Source organism: Leptopilina boulardi, unplaced genomic scaffold (assembly GCF_019393585.1).
Source record: "Leptopilina boulardi isolate dan_hultmark-lab unplaced genomic scaffold, ZJU_Lbou_2.1 LbouV2_51, whole genome shotgun sequence".
In the NCBI taxonomy this organism is placed as follows: domain Eukaryota; kingdom Metazoa; phylum Arthropoda; class Insecta; order Hymenoptera; family Figitidae; genus Leptopilina; species Leptopilina boulardi.
Window position 1 is genome coordinate 2356208 of NW_026137996.1, and position 24284 is coordinate 2380491.

Here is a 24284-nt window from a genome sequence, read left to right on the forward strand (position 1 = left end):
TTCGAAAAAAAAAATTCTTTTTTTGGTAGTGGTTTTTTGGGACAAATATATATTTTGTAGAAAAAGACAGAGTGGTATATATTAAAGTGAGATAGATATATTGATAACTAGGCCAGAAAATAGACAAAGATACAAAAAAGAAAAATGGTGGGAGAAAGAGGGAGAGAGAAACTGAAAATAAAGCAAGAGTACATTGAAGAGAGAGGGAGTGAGCTTGCGTCTACGTCAGGAAAAGCTCCGAGCTTATTGGTCCCGGTCCATTGTTGCGTATTGATTGCTGCGGAGCGGTGGTGATGGTCGTCGGGACACTTGGTTGTCGTCGTCGTCGTCGTCGTCGTCGTAGTCGTCCTCGGTGATGATCGGCGCGGCGGTTGCCGTCAATTCAATATGAATTTATATGAAAACGCGTTGTAGTCGTTGTTCAACAGTTCGCGTCGTCGTTGATGTTCTCGGTCAAACCTCTGCCCGGGACAAACATTTTGACGCATATATATAGATATATACAAAATTTCTCATATGTGTTTTGTGCCGAATCTCGAGGTGACGCATCTCCTCATAATTGACGCCAGTGTTCTCCGGAAGTGCCACCCGGAAATAGACATCAGGATGACTAGGCCACGAGAACATTGCGGCTAGCAACAATAATTTTCATCTCGCACATTATTATTATAAACTGTTATAGTTAATGAAAAAAAGAAATTTGATATTTATAGAATTTTCAATGAAAAAAAAAAACCACGAATTAGAAGGTGATACATAAAAACAGTGCCAAGGAAAAAAAAATGAGAGAAATTAAAAAGAAATTTAACGAAAATAAGATTGAAAAAATATGTAGTGAATTTCCTAAATTAATTTGCATTGACAAATTTTTGATGTAAATCATTTTTATATTAAACCCTAAAAAAAATTTGAATAAATAATTTTTTTTGGCTAAAAAAAAATTCTTACGAAAGTAAAAAAGAAATTTAGAGTATATACGTTAAAAGTTATACAAAGTGAAAATTATTCTCCAAAGAAGAAAGAAAATAATATTATCATTAGAGGAAAGATCATAATCTAATTTATTCGAGAAATCGTTTTTCTTAGAATTCCTAGAAATTCAAATAGCATAGGATCATTAAAAAAAAAATTATTCAAAAAAAAATCGTGAGTGTCAAAAATAGTGAATTAGTGAAAATAAAAAATTATGTGACAGTTTTTTGAATGACTAGAAAAAAGAAAAAATGAAGTGAAAAATGATGAGTTAAAGAAGGCAAAAAAAAAAATTAAAAAAAAAAATGTGGAGTGACGTTATCGAGTAGTGTTTCAAGAAAAAATACCCCCCCTCTCTCCCCCAACCCTTTTTCTCCCCCCAACCCCTTGGAAAAAATCATTATCGAATGATTTTAATTTGAAAAGTGCGTTAATATTTTTTCTCGACATCTCGCCTATATATATATATAAGGAATTATGAAGCGAATAAAGAATAGTAAAAGGAGTAGTAGACTGTTGGCTGATAAGTGGAGACGGTGAATGTATGACCCGGGGGCAGCCAGCAGATTTCTGCTACCGGGATGACGTATGACGTGACTACCGAGCAGCCCCCGGTTGACGACTGCCTAAAAGTAAGGAAATGGTGGTGTTTCGTCCTCTCGAGTATATTCACATTTCTCGCGGGGCTGCTCATTGTCCTTCTTTGGAGGGCATTTGCTTTTCTTTGCTGCCGAAAGGAGCCTGAGGTCGCTCCAAATGACCCCAAGCAAAAGGAGCAAAAGGCGGCACGCCAGAATAAAGAGTTCGAGGGCACTTTTATGACCGAGGCCAAAGATTGGGCCGGCGAACTCATTTCTGGACAAACAACCACTGGAAGAATTCTTGTAAGTCTGCATTTTTTTTTTTTTTTTTTTTTTTTTTTTTTGAATTATATTTTTTTTGTTTATTCACTGTGCTGCTAAGAGCGCACGCTTCTTGATCATATACACTATCGTATATATATATATAGGTGTGCACTGCGGAGATGGAAGATGCCGATGATCGAACTTGACCGATTTTTTATAATTGCACGAGGCATTTAATAATTTTTCTCTCTAATTAAATTGTTTTTTTTTGAAAATTTAATCATTTTTTCCACATAAATAATTAACATAAGAAAATTGATTTAATTCCAATAATCGGTAAAAATAAATATTTTTTCTTTTTTATCAAAAAAAAAATTTAATGAGCCAAACATTTTCAACGTTCAAATGAACATTTTTTTTTTGTAACTTCTTTAAATACGAATTTTATTACAAAATATTGTTTTATAAATATCTAAAAAGAAGTTATTAATTTAATATTAGTTTAATTTACTGTTTTATTTTACATTGATATTAAAAATTTTTAATAATTTATATACAGTGGAAACAAAAAATTATTTGATTCAAATACCGGTATATTTGGTTATTATCAAATAAATATTTACTTGAATCAAATATATAATATTTGAATCAAATATTTCAGTATTTAAAGCAAATATACCATTTATTTGATTCAAATAAGAATAATATTTGATTCAAGTAAATATTTATTTGATAATAATCAAATACACCGGTATTTGAATCAAATAAATTTTTTTTTCAGTGTAGATTGAAAAAAATATTTTATTCATTTGAACGTTCAAAACTTTTGGCTCATAATTTTTATTTTTATATAATAATTATTATTTGAGTCAATTAAATATGGTATTTGTTTACAGAAATTATTATTATTATTATTATTATAATAATAATAATAATTATTATTATTATAATTATAATTATTATTATTATTATTATTATTATTAATATTAATATTAATATTAAATACAGTTTATTTAATTCAAATAAAAATTATTATAATTCTTTATTAGGCCAATGGTAGCCCATACAAAAATAAGGAATAAGTCCTGATTGCGAGACGATAACAAAAAATAAAATGTAAAAAGAAAATTTAAATTACACAAAATAAACATTCACACTATAAAAATTGTTAAACAAGCAATAAATATAAACCACACTCATACCATATTATTACGGATACTCAAAATGTTAACAAACATCGCAACAAAACTCCTAATAGTCAAGTAAATATTTGTTAATTGTCAAGTAACCGATTATTTGAAAGAAATATTTTTGCAATTTAACGAGAATAATTGAAAAATTGAGATTATTGGCGCCTATTTAAAAATTTGTCTAATATAATTTTTTTTTTTTTAATATTTTTATTAAATTAATTTATTTAAAATTTAATTTTTTTTTGTATGCAATGATGAATTTTTTAATAAACTATCTAAATTTAAGAATATATAGTCTAAATACCTCAAGAATGTATTTTAAATAATATATTTTTAAAAGAATTTTAATTTAATTCTCATTTTAAGAATAGAATATATATATATATATATATATATACATACACTGAATTTAAGAATAAATTCCATATTAAAAATATTTGAAACTTTATAAAAAAATTATTATCTTTATATAGAATTTATTTTTAATTAATTTAGAATTAATATTAATAATAAATTCTATATTCAGGGATTTATTGTTGTTATAAAAATTTATTCTCAAATTGAGAATATTTTCTTTTCATTTGCAATTTATATGGGAAATATTTCTTTTGATTTAAAAAATAAATTTTTTACAATTTTCCTGTGAATTTTAAATTAACAATTTTTGGAATTTTTTTTTTTCTCACTTTTGATTCATTATATATATATATATATATATATATATATATATATATATATTTATTCTATAATTTAGCTTTTTATATTCGTAATTACATAATTGTCGCAGTTCAAATGTTAACGATAATGATATCATTCTCGTTGAAAAATATTATTATATGCAAAGTCAGAGGGAAAATTTATATCTCTCTCACTATCATTTTTTTTTTATTTCATTGCTATCGTATTTTTTATAGACTTTTCTTTTTTTTTTTATAGTTCTCACAATAATATTATTTAGCTTCGCTGGTAATAATATTTATTTAATGAAATTTAAATATTTGAAAAAATAGAGAAAATTTATTTATAACAAAATATATTTTTTAAAATATATTTTTAAAATATATTTTTAAAATATATTTTTATATATAGAAATTTTGTAATTATTTATTAATATATATATATATTTTTTTTCACTTGGAATTTTTTTTTTCATCTATTATGTCATAAAGATATTATATACCTATATATTGCACGTTCGTGATATGTTCACTTGGCCGGAAAAAGACCTTTCTTGGTTTCCAAGGACCCATAAACACTGTGCGCGCGAGAAACTTTTTGACATTTTATCGACGTCGTTTCAAATAGGTTGCGTACTCGCTTCAGAATACAAATTTCGAACATGGTCGAACTTTTAGTCACTTTACTGATTATCTTATGTACATACATATATGCGATTGGTTTATAGCGTACATAAAAAATATGATACGAATTTTTTTTCCAAAGAATGATGAGTTGATGTGCTCTCTTCATAAAAAAAAAAAAAAAAAAAATTATATCTACTTTAACCACTATTGAAATTCAATAACTTTTTTCCGAAAGTAGTATTAAAATTTTAATATAACGAAAAAATATTAAATTAAAATTTTTTTTTTCTAAATATATTAAGTATTAAAAAAAAAATAAAAACTAGTATAAAAGTAAATTTTTTTCTGAAAAAAACATTTGTAATTCTACTTTTTCATTAATATTCTGAACAGAAAGTACTCTTCTTTTTTATTAAAGGTTACACTTTCATCTATCACATATAAATGATACTCTCTGTTGTAAAATAAAGGTCGGTTGTACGATGTACCTCATACGTGGTTAGAATGAACGAGTACATCGATTTTCAGATTTATATATGTATGTTTATACATATGTATACATTAGTAAAAATTTAAACTTAAATTGTATCAGTGTTTATTAGTCCAAATTTTAATATTTTCGTTTCTCTTTTTTTGGGGAATTTTTTTTTTCATTGTAAAATTTAACTACAATACATTCACTTAAAATTATTGTTAAATTTTTTTTTTTTTTTAAATTTAGAATTGGAGAATATAAAGGAAAAATAATATCAACTTTCGCCAATCAGTCATTAAAAATGACAACTTTTAGAATTACGTTATATACTATAGAGAATATCGATTTGAGGGTTGTGAGGATTTTATAAATGGAGAATCGTGAAACGAGAACAGTTCCTCGTGTGTCAATTCTGTTTCCCATCAGTTATAATTTTATAATCATTTTAGATATGAGAATAAATACTTTTATATAAAAAAAAAAAATTCACGTGAAATATTTATTTTCTTTTTTATTTAAATTATAAAATTCAATATTTAAAATATATAGTTTTTTTTATGATAAAAATTTCTTTTAAAACTTTTTCGCATCATTAACCTGCAATAAAGAAAATTTTTTCAAATTAGAAATATAAATTTTTAGAATTATTATTTATAAATAAATAAAAATATAAATATAAAAATATATATTACAAGAAATTTTTATATTATTATTTTTTCGTAAAATTCAATAATAAGTTTGAAAAAAGGGAGAATAATTTTTTGAATTTATTTCACAAGGGTGAATATATGTGATTTTAAGAACAGACTTTTTTTTCAAATCGTTATATTTTTCCTAGTGTGACCTAGTTTCACTGAGTTGCCAGACAAGTTGAAAAGGGGTGATATTCTATATACGCATTGCGTATTTTATATTATACCAGACACATTCAATCGACCCCTTATAGTAAAGAACGAATCATAATATGTTCATATTTTCATCTAAACCTTTCATAACAAAAAAAATTTTTCTTTATTTTTTTCTATTTTTATAACACATATTTTTTTCAAACCTTATTTTAGGTAAAAATTGTATTTAAAACAAACTACAATTTTTTTTAATTATAAAAAATAAAAATTTGAATAATTTTTTTTTTATAATAAAATAAAATTGAATCAAGGGTAAATTTTAACGTTCTTCACATAAAAAGAGAAAACTTTTGAGATTTTAAAGACTTAATGAATATTTTCAACCGACTAACTGAATGAACGATGGAAAAGTTTTTTATTTATTTTTTTTTTTTTTAATAATATTGGTGTCATGCCGCATAACAATGATATTATGAAGGTACCTATATATATATATATAAAAGTAAGTTCATCTGCAGTGACAAGGGTTTGGAAAACTTCTCGGTAAAATTTATCACGAGACGGCAGAATGCAAAGGAGTTCTGATTATACTCTCAGATGTACAAGTTTCTGATTTGTAATTCAGTTTAAAAGCTCTTATAAATTGTGAAATGTAATTCCTAATTTCGTTGCAAAACTATAATAATAATAATAATAAATAACAAATATACACTTTATATTTAAATTAAGTTCTTGATATTCAATTTTTATCAACACTCTGATTAGGATAAAAAATTATTAATACCCTGTTTTTTAGTTCGAAATAAAGAATATATGCAATAATTTATATAATTGAGTATAATATTATATACAATATTTAATTATAATTTTATATAATTTATGACATGATAGTAGAAAGAATGAAAAAATTTAAAAATATAGATATCAGTAGAAAAAGACAGTTTCATTAAGACATAATTTTTGTGCTATGAGTAATTTTGAAATCCATATAGTAAGACAAATATTTTCAAATATAACAGTTTTTTTTTTATTTAAATTTTTGTGACAGTAGTAAACGCCGATTTTAGTCAGACAGGATATTTAGTTTTCAGTTTTAGTTAGTACCAGTTTCAGTTAGACAATAAATTGATTAGTATTTGTCATTTTAAAATAAGTAGTAAAATACATTTCATGTCAGACGATAAGTTTTTACGTAAATAGAAATTCTAGTGTAAGTAGCAAGAGAAAATTACAGTCAGACAACGTTTCAGAAAATTAAAAGGTATTAAAATAAGCTGCAACGCTTATTATTTTAATGCTCTTTAAATTTTCTTTGAAAGTAAAATTTTACTATCAATAGTAAAAAACCAGTTTGAATGATATACTGAACTTTTGTAAATATATTGATAATTATAGAGTAGTTAAATAAATTTTTAGTCAGACAAAATTTTAATAATGTTAATTTTCATGTATGTAGTAAATGAATCGTTGTATAATTTTTTTATCAGTAGTAAAAGACGTTTTTAGTCATACATGGCGCATTAAAGTGCACCCAAAAAAAAGTAATCTTATACTTAGAGGAAAATTCCTCTTCTAATATCCTCTAAATATTTCCTCTTAAAACAAGATTATTCAATTGAAATGTAGAATATTTTTATTCTTCATTTTAATGGAAGAATGACAAAAGGATTCCTTTTGTATTTTCCTCTTTAATTAAGATTTTCCGTTTTAAATTTAGAAGATTTAAAAAAAGGAAACGGAAAAAAATAATGTAATCGTTTGATCCCTTTCTCTGGGTATGATAGTTGTGAAGTTGTTTTTTAACCTTTCAGTTTTAATATTTCTGGTAAAATGTCAACAAAAAGGACAAAAAAATGGATTTGCTTTATTAAAAATACAGAAAATATAGTTAAATTCAAATTAAATGAATATTTTTAACGCTATTTTTAGATTTAAAAAAATTTGGATATTTCTTGTGAAATTTTACTACTCAGGTAAATAGAAATATTATAACCCCATTTTTGAATCTTTCGAATTTTTTAAATCTTTTTATTTACTTTTTTAAAAAAGTTTTAAAACGTTAAATAATTTCATATATGAAATTTTTTTCTGTCCTATAAAAAATGTTAACTTTTAAACATATCATCATGTTTTAAAATTATTTTTGCGCTGAAAATCTCGTTGATCATTACAACTGATTAATGAAAACTTATTTTTTGTATTTTAATTATCAATATAAAATGTTGATAATTAACCAAAAACATGACATTGTTAATGTTATATTAAAAAACAATTTTTATTATTATATTGAAATGAACTATTATAATTTTACTTAATTTTAATTTAAAAATGTATTTTCTGCAAAGATTTTATTATTTGATTGAAATTATAAATATTTTATTGATGGCTTTGACATTAAAAACAATTTTACGAGGTTTGGATGTCGACATTTAATTTAAGAGGAAAATCCTCTTAAATGAAGAATAATAATTTTGATACCAAAATTAAGAGGAAAATATGCATTTATTTTAGAGGAATCCTCTAGATTGAAAATTACTTTTTTTAGGGTGTGTAAATTATATATATTATAAGTAGTAATTGTTAGTTTTAGACAGACTGGAAATTGAAAACTATTCGTAATTTAAAAAAAAAAAGTAGTAATTTAAAAAAAAAAAAAAACAAAAACGTTTTAAATTGTGGTCTATTTTTACTAGTAGTAAAAGTTAGTTTTGGTCCAGACAAAAAAGAAATATAGTTTAAGCAGTTAGAAGAAAGTTTCAGTTTAGTTTCAGTGATAAAAGTCAGTTTTTGTCAGACAAAGAATAATTAGAGAAATTTTCGATTTCACAGAAAATTAAAAGGCATTAAAATAAGCTGCAACGCTTCTTATTTTAATCCAATTTTTCTTATTTTAATCCATTTTGGTATTAAAATAAGCAAAATTGGATTAAAATAAGAAGCGTTGCAGCTTATTTTAATGCCTTTTAATTTTCTGTGTTACCATCAGTAGTAAAAGTAAATATTGATCAGACAAAAAGTAAACAGTTTTGATACAAGTAGTTAGAGAAAGTTTCAAAATAAACACCAGTAGTAAAAGTCAGTTTTACTTAGACCATAGGTTTGAAAAAATCTCTTATCAGTACATTTTTTTAGTCAGACGAAACCCTATCGAATTGAAAATGATAATAATTAGAAAAAAAAATGTTTCTTTTCATATTTATTCCTTCTGGATTTAATTTTACTTGAATCCAAATAATGAAAATGTTAATAATATATTCAACCTTTTTTTTTTGATAGTGAAAATATAAAAATAATGAAATTAGTCTAAATTGATTGTAGTGGACAATTAGCAGCAATTATATATATACACACGTGAAGAACACGGAAGTAAAATTAACGTTGACCCAGATAATGTTGAACGATTAACGGAAATGTTAATGGTTTCTAATTAGAAAATTACACAAGATTTATCGGAGAATTGACCTTTGACGCGTCTGGCAGTAGTGCCAAACCAGGGATATAAAATATTCTTCTAATTATATTCTTGGGATAAATATATATATATATATCTAAAATGTAAAAAACATTTCGTCCCTGTATTTTTTAATTATAAAAATTTTATAAAAATAATTTAGAAAAAATATTTTTTCTATAGTGCACACTCGTTATAGATGATGTAACGTGATTGCAGTGCAAGTTTTTTTTTTTTTTTGAAAAAATGACTTGGCATTTATAAAGGCTGTTTAACCAAACTTTGAAATATGCCTTGATGCTTGGGATCTAAAGGTATACCGCTTTAGTAAGCTTTTTTTTCCCTCGCGCTTGCTTTTGATGAAGTTCAAGGGTTCTCAAGTATAGCCCAAAGACGCGTCGCTCTTCTTCTTCTTCTTCTTGTTCGATGTGAATTTCGACCTGATTGAACAATAATATACCTTTGTTTCGTGAAAATTAGAAAATTTCATATATTGACATTCGTGGACGCGATAACGTTTCTACAACACATATATATATATAACTTGATAAGTCGCGCCGCGGTGGGATTCGATGCTGGTGGCCTATTGTCATTTAACCTACTTGACGGGTTCACAAGTTGTTCACCTGAGGCCAACAGCTACTCTATACGAGTTCTTTTTCTTACAATCTTCATTTATCAACAGTCTCAATATATTTTTCTCGCTATTATTTTTTTTTCATTTTTTTTTTGTAATATTAATTCACAGATAGCAATTTTTAATTACAAAAAAATTAATTATTTAAATATTTGAATATAATTTAAATTATCAGAATTTATAGAGAGAAAAAAATTTCAAATGAAAATATAAAATCTTACAATTGAGAATTGTAGAAGTAAAGAGATGGAAATTTTTGTTACGGGAGAGTACTAATTATTCCTTACAATTAGTTACAATTCGCTCGCGGGCCAATTTGTCACGACTATGATGATGGAAAAATGAAAGCAGAAAATGTGGGAGAAAAAAAAGGCACGTTGCCACTTTCATTGAATTTATAAATGAAATATTATACAATGAAACTTGGTTATATATTATTGCAAAAAAACAATTAAAATTGTAATTAAATTCGGTTAAATTAGATTAATATTAATTAATTCGTTTTTGATAAAAATAGCAACTGTTGTTATGGCAACCATTGCCTTTAAAGTAACCGTTGCTATGGTAACAGGTACCATAGTAACCGTTTCTGTATGATAACCATACTTTGACCAACGCCAGTCTAGTTATAAAAAATACCATTATAGTGAAAAATAGTAAATAATAAATAAATAATGAGTATATAAATAAATTATAAATAAATACATTATACATAAAATTGAGTAAATTTTTTTATAAATTTGAAAATAATTAAAAATTATTCTTATAACGGAGCTTTGGTTTATAATTAATTTAATGACTCATGGAGGATGAAAATTTATTTAGTCTTTTTGAACCTTGAATATTGACGCAGTGCTATTAAAGATGTAATCTTGCAGTGAATTGTCTATTAGTTAGATAACATTAATAGCCCGACTGTCACAGCTATAATGATTGTCGCAACACGCTATCTAAGGTGCCTTTGAGGACATATATAGATATTCCAATTGGTGTTATAAACATTATATATATATATATATTTTGCGATCAAACCAACTAAGTCTCGTTAATTTGATTGCCAACCAAACTTATATACTCTCATCGATGATCCGATCTTTGCCAATGTTACCTTCATTTGCTTAAAATTGTACGTGAAATCATCCACGCATATTATAAAATTTATATACTCTTAAACTACTAACTTTAAATAGAAAATTTATGCAATTTCGCCCACTTAACGACACAAGTCAAATTTAATTAAAAGTTTCTTTTATAAAATATATCATTATTTGAAAATAAATTTCATTTTATACTATTTATTTGTTAAATTTACTTTTATTTTATATTTATTTTATATTTATTTATATTTATTTATTTTTATTTATATTTATTTATATTTATTTATATTTATTTATATTTATTTATATTTAATTATATTTATTGATATTTATGTATATTTAAATATATAATTAGTATGACAAATTTTTTTTCAAAAGAAAATAGTGAGAACTTATACACTGGAATAGAATTAAGATTATGAGATTTATTATATTGTGTTAAAATCCCCTAAATTCGGAAAAAGGGGATTCCCCCTATGGGAAATAAATCTTTCGTTCTTTAATTAATTTATTGATTTAACTTTTTTCGTAAACAATGAAAGAAGGTCTTTAAAATTTATTGTATTAAAAGACCCTTTCCTATATATATATATATAAAAGTTACTTTATCTTAAAAGCATTAGACATGACGGATAGTTTTTTTCACATCTCATGAATTTAATGATGTATCTGTGATAAAAAAAAAAACTATTAGATATAAATACTTTTTGTCAAAAAATGATAAATTGTGTATTAATTTAGGGATTTTTTTTTTGGACAAAATAGTCACTTATTTCTTTATAAAAAAATAAAAAAATAAATATATTACTCTTATTTTTTTGGCTTAATTTTTCATTGATGATTTTTTTATGTGAAATAAAATTTTTTGACAGATATAAAAATTTGTAAAATATATAATCCAATTTAAGGTCCTTTTGATATCTAAATAGAACAAAATTTCTACAATTCAGTGAATAAATATATATACAAATATATCACTGAATACAGATACAAAGTTGCGTTTGCGCAATCATAAATGTATATTTAACAGAGAGTATATTCATAGTCCTTTCGTGGGGCGTGAATTGTCCAGAATCATGCGCGCAAACACAAAAGAGAACGACCCGTTAGGAGTTATATATTCTCTGTCGGTTTTGTCCTCACGATACCATTATTATAACAACACACATATATTCATTTATGAGAACGATTGCAAAATGAGGCTGGGGAATTTCTTCAACTCTAGGGGACTCTATTTTACAAAAGAGTTTTTTTTTTTTTTTTTTTCTTTTTTTTTATATTTAAATCTTTATACTCTTTTGTTTGTTTTAACCATTTTCCGAGTTTTTAAATTTTTCCTTTCTCTATTATAATGATATCGTTTACACAGCACTCATCTCTCCAGAGAGGCTTTATGTTTTAGTTTGTATTTACCAAAAAAAAAAAATTATTTATTTAAACGAAATAAATTTTTTTAACCCTTACTTTTTAAGTTTTTATCATTTTTTAAGTATTTAATTTGTTTATTAAATTTTTTATATATTTAAAATAAAAATTAAATTTCTTTTTAATTATTATTATTTTTTTTTCATCAATGAATTTTTTTTTTGTGAAATTTAATTAAAAATACTCATTTGCGAATTATATATGGTGAGATAATTAAAATAATTTCTGATTTTTACAATATTTCTTTTGATAATTTTTTTTTTTTTTTTATTAAAAAATTAAACAGAAATCTATGAAGGAGAAAAAAAATGTAAAAATACGTGATGTAATTTTTGCGATGAGAATCGAAAAAAAATTCGGTGACACGCGATTAAATTCCGAATAATTAGCGCAAGTTTGCATGTCCACAATCACGAGTGTTGTAATTACCTGATATATATATGTATATATATGGAAGTGCAATTAGTCGGGAGGCTGTGAGTGGCGTGTAAACCTCAGACAATGAGCCAAAAATATAGATATTAGAGGTAATCGTCTACAGCTACTGGGTCACGATTTTATGCCTTCTAAATTTCACCTGATAAAATTTTCAAATTTGGCCAAATATTAGCGCCAGAAAAAAAAATGTTTTATTATTATTTATATTTTTTTACAAAATACAAATAAAATAATAATATTACTACTACTACTAAAAATAATATAGGTAATAATAATCATAATAATAATAATAATAATAATAATTATTATTATTATATTATTATTAATACGTGTAATTATTGTTATACTACAATTAACAGTATAATTAATAGTATAATTATTTTTTCTGAATTTAAAAATTTTTTTTATGATCTGGAATTTGTTTCAAAATAAAAAAAGCAGTAAATGAATAAAATATTTAAGTGCAGAGAAATTTCTCTCTCGTTTTGTTTTATAAAATATTTTTTTTTTTTTTTTTTTTTTGTTACAATCGTATATAAAAGATCTTCTCGTATGGAAGAATTGTAAGGAAATGTTCATTTATCAACAATCTATAATTGGAGTTTAACCTTTAGGAAACGACCTAGAAATCGACCTACATAACGAAATTCTCTTCCCATTCGTACTTACACTATCTTCCACTGATGTGCCTATTTTAGAAACGGATCATCCACACACGATCATTATAGAGTAAATTTTTAAATTTTCATAGCTTTCTTTTTTCTGCTGAAATTTTTCGACATTTTATTTACGATTCTATAAAAATAATCTCGCATTATATTTTATGATTTTAATTTTTTTTTTTTTATATTTTACATAATATGTTGACTTATAGAAAAAAGAAAATTCAATAAAGTTACGAAAAATTTATTTAAAAGAAATTTTTTGAACTCAAAAAAAAAAGGAAATTGATTTCAAAATTTACTTCTCTGGATTATGGGTGTTAATTTATGAATTTGGAATTTTAATTTTCTTGTTCAAATTATATACAAAAAAAATAATATGATTCGTTCCTTTTTTTTGGACAAAAAAAAATTAGTTTCGCAAAAGATTATTGAAAATTATTCACATTTTGACTAGAAAATATACAATTAGGTGGGAAACTTGGATTGAAAACAAGCAGATGTCAACATTTGAAATTGGAATGGTTCCAAATTTTCTGCGTTTTCACTCATGGAGTTGCCATTGACCCAAGTGTTTTTGTGTGCGGTCACACATTTTGACGTTGTTTTCCGTTCGTTGAATTTATAGATATTTCAATATAGTTTTATTGCCTCGAGTATATACGCGGATACTTGGTATAAAAATGTGTAGAAAAAAACATTTTTTAATACAGTAGCAAATCATTTTTATTTATGACCATTTTTTTTTTTTTTTTATTTTCTTTTTATTATTACCGTTAACGGTTTTTTTTTTGTTTCATTTATTTCAATCAGAGAAATTGTATATTTGTCTCCGAGCCTACTAACTCATTTATTTGTTGCAAATATATTTTATTTCATTTATTTATGACATATAAAATTTTTATTTACGCCAAATAAATAAGTTAGTAGGCTCTGAGATAAATATACGTTTATTTAATTCAAATATATTTTATTTGATTCAAATAAATCATTTCTCTGGGTGTTCTTCACAGAAAATTAAAAGGCATTAAAATAAGCTGCAATGCTTATTATTTTAATCCAATTTTGCTTATTTTTAATCCATTTTGGTATTAAAATAAGCAAAATTTTAAAATAATAAAAATAATATTAATAAAATAATAAAATAATAATAATATGAGATTATTAAAAAACAGTTTTTTAATTATAAAAAGTTAAATTGAATGTGGGAATTAATGTGAAATAATATAATATTGTGGATTTTTTTTTTTGTATTTCTATATGGAAACATTCGAACTAAGGGAGCGAGGTTGAGATTATAAGGAATGCGTTTGAGAATCAAGGGCATAGATCATATTTGGAAGAAAAGTTGTTAGCGGCCCTTGGCCATGTGCCAGTATCCGATTCCAAGAATGTAACAGATTATTTGTCATGTGCTCAGAGATAGAGAGAGAGGAAGAGGAGATAATCGCATTTACCTTTCCATTCGCAAAGTAAAACGTTAGGCAGAGCCATGTCCAACTGACACGAATTTCAGTATGCCAAGGCCTATTTCCGATATAATTCCAACGACAAGATAGTAACCAAAAGTGTACTTAACTCACCCCTCGTGTATACAATCTGATACGAACGAGGATACCAAAAAACATATTAAAACATATTAAGTCTATACACAGAAAATTAAATAAGGCATTAAAATAAGCTGCAACGCTTATTATATTAATCCAATTTTTGTTATTTTAATCCATTTTGGCATTAAAATAAGCAAAATTGGATTAAAATAATAAGCGTTGCAGCTTATTTTAATACCTTATAATTTTCTGTGTATAGTTAAAATACAAAAAAAAAAAAATTTTTTTTTCATTTATCTGACTTTTTCTACTCCTATTTCATTTTACCCATTTTCTCAGAGGAGAATTTTTTCCTCCTTTAGAGCTTTTATTAAGATTTTCTCTCAGTTTCGTTTTTTTCTTTTTTGATACGCGAAACTCCTTTTCCCTCTTTTGACTTCGCAATTTATCACTTTGAAAGCTCAAAATTGATGGATTACGCGCCTAGATAATATATATATATATATATATATATATATATATATATATATATATATATATATATATATATATATATATATATATATATATATATATAGAGAGAGAGAGAGAGAGAGAGAGAGAGAGAGAGAGAGAGAGAGAGATTTTAGCTAATCCTTTTTTCTACTTTTTTTCATATAAAATTGAAAAACAGAAATAATATTGTAAATTTTTACTTATTTAATATAAATAAATTTTTTTATTCAAATAAATAAATTCTCTTTAAAATAATTATAAAACTGTTCTGATTGTTCAGTGAATAATTTTAAATAATTTCTAATATAAAATAATACAGGTATTATTATTATTTAGTATTTATTTATATTATTTCCTGGATATAAGTTTATTGACCATTTTACAAGGGTGTCTCTTATTATATTACCCCTCTTTTCCTTCATAAAAGAAAGGGGTGGGGGGTTTAGGTAGAAAATTCAGTTGGTCCAAAAATAATTTCATAGAATATTCCACGATAGTTCTTCGAGTTTTAATATAATGAATTTATAAAATAAATTTATTTAAAACAATAGTTTTTTTTTAAATAATTTTAAGTGAAAAGAAAAATACCAAGATTATTTTTTGGCAACATTAAGAAAAACAAAATAAATTTGGTCCTTTGAGTTGGATTCAACTAACGAGCAAATCTACAGATATCAGGGTGAGTTCATTGTTTTTTTTTGTATACAATAATAATTGATCGCAAAATATTAAACCAAGCGAGTTGAAAATTTTGAAATATATAATTTTTTTTTGTCAAAATGTTTATTGATGGAAATTTTAATTTTAAATCGTTTCTCATTGAAAAATTGTGGAGAATATATAATCACAAGGTGAAAAATATATTTACAAAAACTTGAAAGATAAAATAGAAAAATAATGCGTTGTATCAAATTATTACCGGGAATTTAATCATGGATGCCTATTATTATTATTATTATTATTGTTATTATTATTATTATTATTGTTATTATTGTTATTATTATTGTAATTATTATTGTTATTATTATTATTTTTATTATTATTATTATTATTATTATTATTATCCCTGTAATGATAAACTGAATATTACCATACTGATTCTTCATTTTGTTGATAAGAGAAAATTATTAAATTATTATTTATATAAATTATGTATATATTTTTTATAAATATATTAATATAAGATACATATAATATTTATATAATATAATATGTATAAAAATAATTTATATACATATATATATAATATAAATAATATAAAATATTACTTTTTGAAATATTTTTTACAATATATTTTGTTGGGGTTTTTTTTTTTTTTTTTTTAAAATGGACGATTCTCGTTTGTTACTGATTATTTATTTATTTATAATGTATAATTTTTTCTAATTTAATAATTATAATAATGAAAAAAAAAGTGAGAATTTTTAGTCCCGTAAAAATTTTTAAGTGATGAAAATGAAACTTCACGCACACACATAGTGTGGAACATATATATAGTTTACTTTATTTCAAAAGTTGAGATCGAAGTTCATTGCTTTGACGAACCCTGGAATAGTTATAGAAGGTGTCTGACCCTTTCCTCTTGTCTCCAACTCACAAGCTGGCGCCAGGGCTTCTATTATGTTATATATTGAGATATTTTTTTTTACTCTATAAATTCATCCATCTGTTGACTTTCTTAAAAGACATGTCTTTTTATATATCACGTTTCACCCACATTGTATGTACCCTCGAGAAATTTCTCTCTCTCTCTCTCTCTCTCTCTCTCTCTCTCTTTCTCTCTCTCAATAGTGGCCTTTTATTTTTGTTTTCCAGAGAATTTTTTTTCTTCCAACAATTTTTTTTTATAAAAAATGCTTCTCGAAATTTTTAATTTTCCAAAATGTATTATGAAAAGCTTTATTATCTACAATACAAATTATATATATATATATATATATATATTATTATTGTTATTATTATTATTATTATATAATTATAAATTTAGTAATAATTTGCAATAGTGTAATTTATTATTATTAATAATAATAATAATAATTTGCAGAAATGCAATTTTTTAATGTGTGTTTGTGTCATATAAAATTTGAGCTTTTAAGTTTGAATATAATATATGGAATATTAAGTTGTTTGCGATCGTGACTAATGCTATTAAAATTTCTCCGCTGTACATTTAACAATTCGCCATTCCGGTTATTTAAGTCGGTGAAACATTGTTAGACATTTATGAATTCTAACATTTAATATAACAACCACCTTTTTATAACCAAGTCATATATATATATATTTAAATAATTTTTTAGCACGCGATTTTTGCATATTATTATAAATATAATATAACATTGTACCTCTTTTGTTTCTAATCTCCCATCTAAACACAATGGGTTCAAAAAACTCATAAATATGACTTAAAAAAAAAATTGTGCAATATTTTCATTTGATATAACGAAATTTCTTTTTTTGAAAATAGTTTTCTTTCTGTAGTATTAAAATATCAATACGTAAATTAAGAGAAGGAATAATGATTTTAGTTTCTTTTTTTTAACTTCAAAAAAAAAATAAATAATATTCAAATTTTTAGGTTTTGTATGAAATTTTTTATCAAAATTATTCGTATACAAATATGTATGTATTTTAATATTGGAAAAATTGTAAAAAGAAATTTGTTTTTTTTTTATAAAATAAACACAAAATGACAATAGAAGACTGAAATAAGAACAGGATAGCCTTTATTATTACTGGTTCTTGCCAGTTTCGATTTTAATTGTGAAACTTTTCGTCGAGTTCACAGACAACTTTGACAGTCTTTATGGCCCATTACTATTTATACTGCTTGTTAACTTTTGGCGTACTTTTGTATAATATCACATTCTTTGAATTATTAATAGAAAAGAGTATTTTTACATTATACTTGCTATTTATATAGGGATTCTTTCTATTTTTATTATATATACGTGTTAAAAAATGTTTTTCTCATTTTAAAAAAAATGTTTCTTCATATTTAGAAAATTTATATTTTGTCCAATTTATCCGAAATTTGTCCAAAATTTTTCATTCGCATTTAGAATTGTGATATTTGTCCGAAATTTGACCGGAATTTTTACATTTTGTCCGAGTTTTCATATTTATTTGGAAATTTGTCCGAAATTCAATTTGCCTAAAATTTTTATCTCCAGTGAAATAGAGTGCATTTTTTTTTTTTTTTATTAACTTCATCCTCTTTCTGTACCAAGAGTAAAATCGTAGATCCCAGCGCAAGTCGAATTCCAATTGCACTTGACTTTTTTTTTCTCTCAACTTGACAAAAAAAAAACTATCACTGTATTGTGTCCCCGAGATCTTTTCTCACCAGTGTCTCGCGCACCTGAAAGTATAACTCCCTCGACGTATACGTGACTTGAAAAATAGAAACCTAAAAAATTTATTCTCAACATAACATTATTTTCCTCTCAATTCTTTGGAGGAAAAAACATTTTCTTTTCTGTAAGTTGCAAGTTTTTTTTTTGAAAATCGAAAAAATTTTCCAACAATTTGGGCAGAAAATTATAGAAAATAATTTTTTTTGGAATAAAAATAGATTTCTAATTCTAACAAAATTGTTTTACATAGTTTTTTTTTTATTGTTGAAGTATATATATATATATAGGTAATTGAAGAAAATGTAAGGGGCGGTGCAATTTTGGAAAAAGAAATTTTTTATCGTTCGCAACAAAACTTACGTCTTTTCTTAAAAGGCAATTAATTGGAAAAGCTTTCCATTTTATTTTTTTTTTGCAAGCAAAGAAATAGAGACGATAACCCAGTGACCCACATCAAGTTGATGTTCGAATTGTCCAGATTCGAGGGCACACACAAGAGAGATGAAAATAAGAAGTAAACGTTTTTATATAGAATTTATCTTGAGATTGTAAAGTTTTTGAAAAAATTCAACGTCTTATTTTTAATTTACCTACCCCTTTTTAAATTTTCAACATTAAAAATCGTTGATATCACAAGGAGAGAATAGAAAAAAATACTTTATTTAATAATTTTAAAAAAACTGTTTATCAAATTATCACGTACTTTGGGTATGAAAAAAATAATTTTTATTTGCATACAAAATAATTGTTATTAAATTAATTAATTAATAATTACTATTTGTATATGAATTATTTGTTTATAAAATAATTATTTGTGTGTATAAAATAATTATTTGTATATAAAATTATTATTTAATTATTTTTTGAAGCAATAGTTATTTGTTTCAAATACAGAATTTATAATAATTTAATTCAATTGGTTCAAAGAAATTATTTTTTAAAAAAAACTTTTATTTCGATTTTTACTACACTATATAAAAATTAAATTCTTTCGAGTGTATTCTACGGTGTAGAATTTTCATCAACTTTACATAATGAGGCAAAAAGTCGTTGAGTGTGAATTTACTAATTAGTTAACGGTTCTAATTAGTGCTAATTACCTTCTTATTCTATACATAGTTTGAATTGATAAAGTTATATACTCTATTTTTCGCCTGAAATATTGCTAACAGTTCTTTTTATGTTTTAGACAAATGTCTTTTTTTTGGTATATATATTGATAATAATATAATATAACCTACTATAATAGTAATTAATATAATACTAGTTAATATTATAATTAATTAATACAATAATAATTAATATAATAATTAATATAATAATTAATATAATGGATACTAATATGATAAATACTAATATAATAATTAAAATAATAATATAATAATAAAAATTGATAAAAATAATAATTAAAAATTGGTATATTTAATATTTAATATTAAATATAATATATATAATATTAAATTTTTTTGAAATATTCTTAAAAGTTTAGTTTAAAATTAAAAAAATATTCTAAAGTTCAATGACCTATTATTACTATAGACTCGTAAACGACTTGATTTATATATATATATGAAAAATAAAAACAATTCGATTAGACAAAGTCGATCGAAATCTAGACTGACAGTATAGGGTATTCACTCACCACGTTTCTATGTGAATATGAGCATAAATAAATGAACAGGCTTTGCTCATATATGCACTCAATCTTCGTATTGATTTTCCCTGTTCGTGTTTCAAACTGTGGAATATGAAAACCCCTCTATTTCAAATCATACCTATATATATATATATATGTATATATTACGAAATACTTGAATGAAGGTTTTTGAACTGTACATTAACATAAATATTTTAAATTAGAATGCATATTTATAGATTCCACACAAACTATTTTCTAATTTATTATTTTCTATATTATTATTATTATTATTTTTTTTATGTGAAAAATGCAAAAAAAAAACAAATTATTATTTTTCTAAATTCATGAATTTCAAAACAGAAAATTTTTTTTTTTTATATTCATTTTAGAATTTTTTCCAAGATTTTGAAAAATAATTTCTATATTCTAAATTATATATAAGAGAAAATAATATATAAAATAAATTTAAATTTAAAAAAAAAAAAAAAATTAAATATTTTAATGTCTAAATTATATATGTTATATAAGAGAAAAAGAAAATATTTAAAATGTTTCAAGTGCAGAAACCGAGAGATCAAAAAGAAGGAAAGGTTTACTCTCCTGATAAAAACGGTCTAATTTCTTGGGTTTTGCAATTAGATGGCTTTACGAAAGTATTCGACCCACATTTTCTTTGCTCTGTGGTGATTACTTTTGCTATATATATATATATATAGTATATGACTCGAATTACCATTTTCGAATCGCGAAAAGAGTTTCAAAAAGTTATCTGCTTAAAAGAAGTTTCTCAACTTCTTTTTTTTTCCTTTTTATAAGATAATATTGTTGATTCTCTAATGAAAATCAAACGTTATATCATCGATTGACGCAGTGAGAAATAAAAAAATTATTTGCGAAAAAAAAATTATATTTCTCATAATAAGTAGTATAGTGAAGAAACTATGTCTGACTATAAACGTCCTTTTCCCCTGATTTTTTGTTTTTTATATCTGCTTAGTAATTAATTATAATTATTAAAATTGCAAATTGAAAATTTTTTTTTACCGATATATGTTATATTGTGAATATAAAACATAATAGTAATATAATTTATTTAATAATATATTTTTCGAATAATATATAAATAAAGAAAAATGTATACGATTTTTAGATTGTGAAAATATGAAATTATTTTACTTTTAAGTTATAAAATTCAATTCTTATGAAAAATTATCTAAATATTCGCGCGTGTATTATATGGCACACTTTTCTTGGCGACACAATATCAGTGCGAGAGAGAGAGAGAGAGAGAGAGAGAAAGAGTATAATATTGGATAACTTAATAAAAGTTGTCAGGATTTATTACAACTGGAATGTCTCGTGTGTCTACTTTCTACAAATATTAGACGTCTTTTTACTAAAAATCCAATTGTCCCAATTCTGTATTTTCATGTTCCAAGAAATTTAATATCAGGCTGTTCTTTTTTTTTTTGCATTTTATTTTTCATCATAAAAATATATTTACAAAAAGAACAAAAAATAATACTTTTTACGCACTATAATTATTTAAAAAATAGTGTACAAAATTTTATTCTTCATTTGCTATTTTATATATATAAATAGAATTTATTTTTTTTATTTACAAAGAACACCCAACATTTTGGGATGTTTTGTTCCTTTTAGTTTTAAAAACCTAATTTTTCATTATTTTCATATTAGTTTTAGTCATTATTTAATTTTTTTCGAAATTTTGTATTCTCTTTTGAAAAATTAAATTATTATTTTATACACCAAAAAAAATCTTTTATCTACATCAGCGATATGTTTCACTAAAACAGCGAAAGTTTTTGCTTATCTAGAGAAATATATCACTGTTTCAGAGAAACATATCACTGTTACAGGTGAAGATTTTTTTTTTATTATTTTCTTACAATTTTAGTCGAATTCTTGAATTATTTTTTCATAATATTCCTTTCTTTTGATAAATTAAATTATTATTTTCTTATAATTTTAGTATTCTTTTTGTTCGAAATTCGTTTCTTGTGTACCTTTTTTCGGATAATTTAGAGTAAGGGAAAAAAAAGTTTCTTTATTTTTTTTATAAAAATTATCGATTATATTTTATAAATTGAGATAATATTTTAAGCTTCTTTGGTTGGATAAACTCATTGTCACGCACGAAAGCAATTAAGGAATGGCGTTAGGCTTGAAAATCACGTGTATATATATATATATGAGATGAAAGATAAGGTTCTTAGATCGATGGCCAAGAGTTCATTGGCTTTTTTGATGTGTGTGGGTTCTTATTACGCGATCTTTGAGCCGTGACCTTCAACTTTGACCTGAGTAAGATCTTTAAACACACATAGAAAGAGACCTCGTTGTGGCCACGTGGACGCGCGTCAAGTTAAAATCGCGCCTCCTCGATAGTTAAAAATAAATAATACCCACACTTGCAAGTGAAAAAGAGTATGAGGCAGAACGTCTCGAGAAAATCTAACCTTGTTACGATTTGTTTTTGAACCAAGGGCCTAATTTGGCAAATGTCAATATACATAGAAAAATTAAAACAAATAAATAAACAAATGTCATAAGTTTTTTTTTCCTCTTATTTGCATTAATAATTTTTTTTAATGAAGATAAAAAAATTTTTTTTTCTGTATTCAAGTAGATGCTTTTTAATTTTCTTTTTTTTCTTTTTAAAATATGTTTTTTGTTTTTCGAAATTAGCTCCAAGAATATTGTTATTTATATCAGAAGATGAATTTTGCTTTTGATTTTCTCCGTTTTCATTCAAAAATGTATTTTTTTTTTTTGAAATTTGCTCCAAAATTGTTTTTAGATATTTATAGACAAAAAAAAATTTATTTGATTCCAATAATCGCTTACTATAGACTATTATCAAATAAATATTTATTTTGTTACAAAATAACTATTACATCGTTCGACAAAATTCAACTTTTTTTTTGATCTAAAAAAAAATCCAACATTTTTGGAAACGGTATCTGGAAACGGTATTTGGGGGTTTTTGGGGTCGCTGATTATTAATCTAATGTCAGATTTTTAAAATTCAAAATGGCGGTGAAAATTTTAAGAAGTTATTAATTTTTTATTTTATATCCGCCATTTTGAATTTTGAAAATATAACATCTGATTCGACATCAGCGACCCCAAAAACCCCTAGATACCAAATTTTATAAAAAATTAATAACTTCTTAAAATTTTGACCGCCATATTGGATCCGCCATTTTGAATTTTGAAAATCTGACATCAGATTAATAATCAGCGACCCCGAAAACCCCCAGATACCAAGTTTTATAAAATATTAATAATTTTTAAAATATATCTTGTCATTTTTCATTTAGGGGTTGTTTTCACCCCTAAAAACCACAAAAGATCTAGCAAAACGGCCAGACACGGATATTTTTTTTTTGGATCCTAGTTTCCGAAAATGTTGGTTTTTTTTTGTGGGTCAAAAATCGTGTCGGACGGTGTTATTTAAGGCAATTAAATGGTACTTGTTTCAAATAAAAAAAAATATTGGTTCAAATACAGTTTTTATTGTATACAAATAAAAATTATTTAGTTCAAGTAAATATTTATTGGATAATAATCAAGTAATTGATTATTTGTATTAAATAATTTTTTTGAGTGTGTTTTCCGTTTTGATTTAAATAATTTTTTTTTTTCGAAATTAGCTTCAAAATTATTTTTAGGCATTTATAAGGTGAATTTTGTTGTCAATTTTTTTTTTGATTTTGGATTTAAATATTCTTTTTTTTTATATATTTTTCAAAAATATCCCCAAAATTGTTTATTAAGTAATATTTACAGTTTGAAAAAAATGGTGAATCATAAAAAAATGTCATTTATTATCGAAAAATGGAATAATTGAAAAATGAAGATATTTGAAAAATT

The 24284-nt window shown here is 24.0% G+C and overlaps 1 protein-coding gene across 44 annotated transcripts in view; it reads left to right on the forward strand.

Annotated features, from left to right (window-relative positions):
- Positions 1 to 1054: 1054 nt before the first annotated feature.
- Positions 1055 to 24284, forward strand: part of LOC127289936 (calcium-activated potassium channel slowpoke) — a 105434-nt gene continuing 82204 nt past the window's right edge. For 5 of the 44 annotated variants that reach the window (XM_051318253.1, XM_051318267.1, XM_051318228.1 and 2 more), the window contains exon 1: positions 1069 to 1856. In XM_051318253.1, the coding sequence (XP_051174210.1) occupies positions 1554 to 1856 (303 nt within the window). In that variant the 5' untranslated portion in view covers positions 1069 to 1553. Of the gene's footprint in view, positions 1857 to 24284 lie in introns of all 44 variants that reach the window. The other 39 variants (XM_051318264.1, XM_051318250.1, XM_051318229.1 and 36 more) reach the window with 21 other exon arrangements.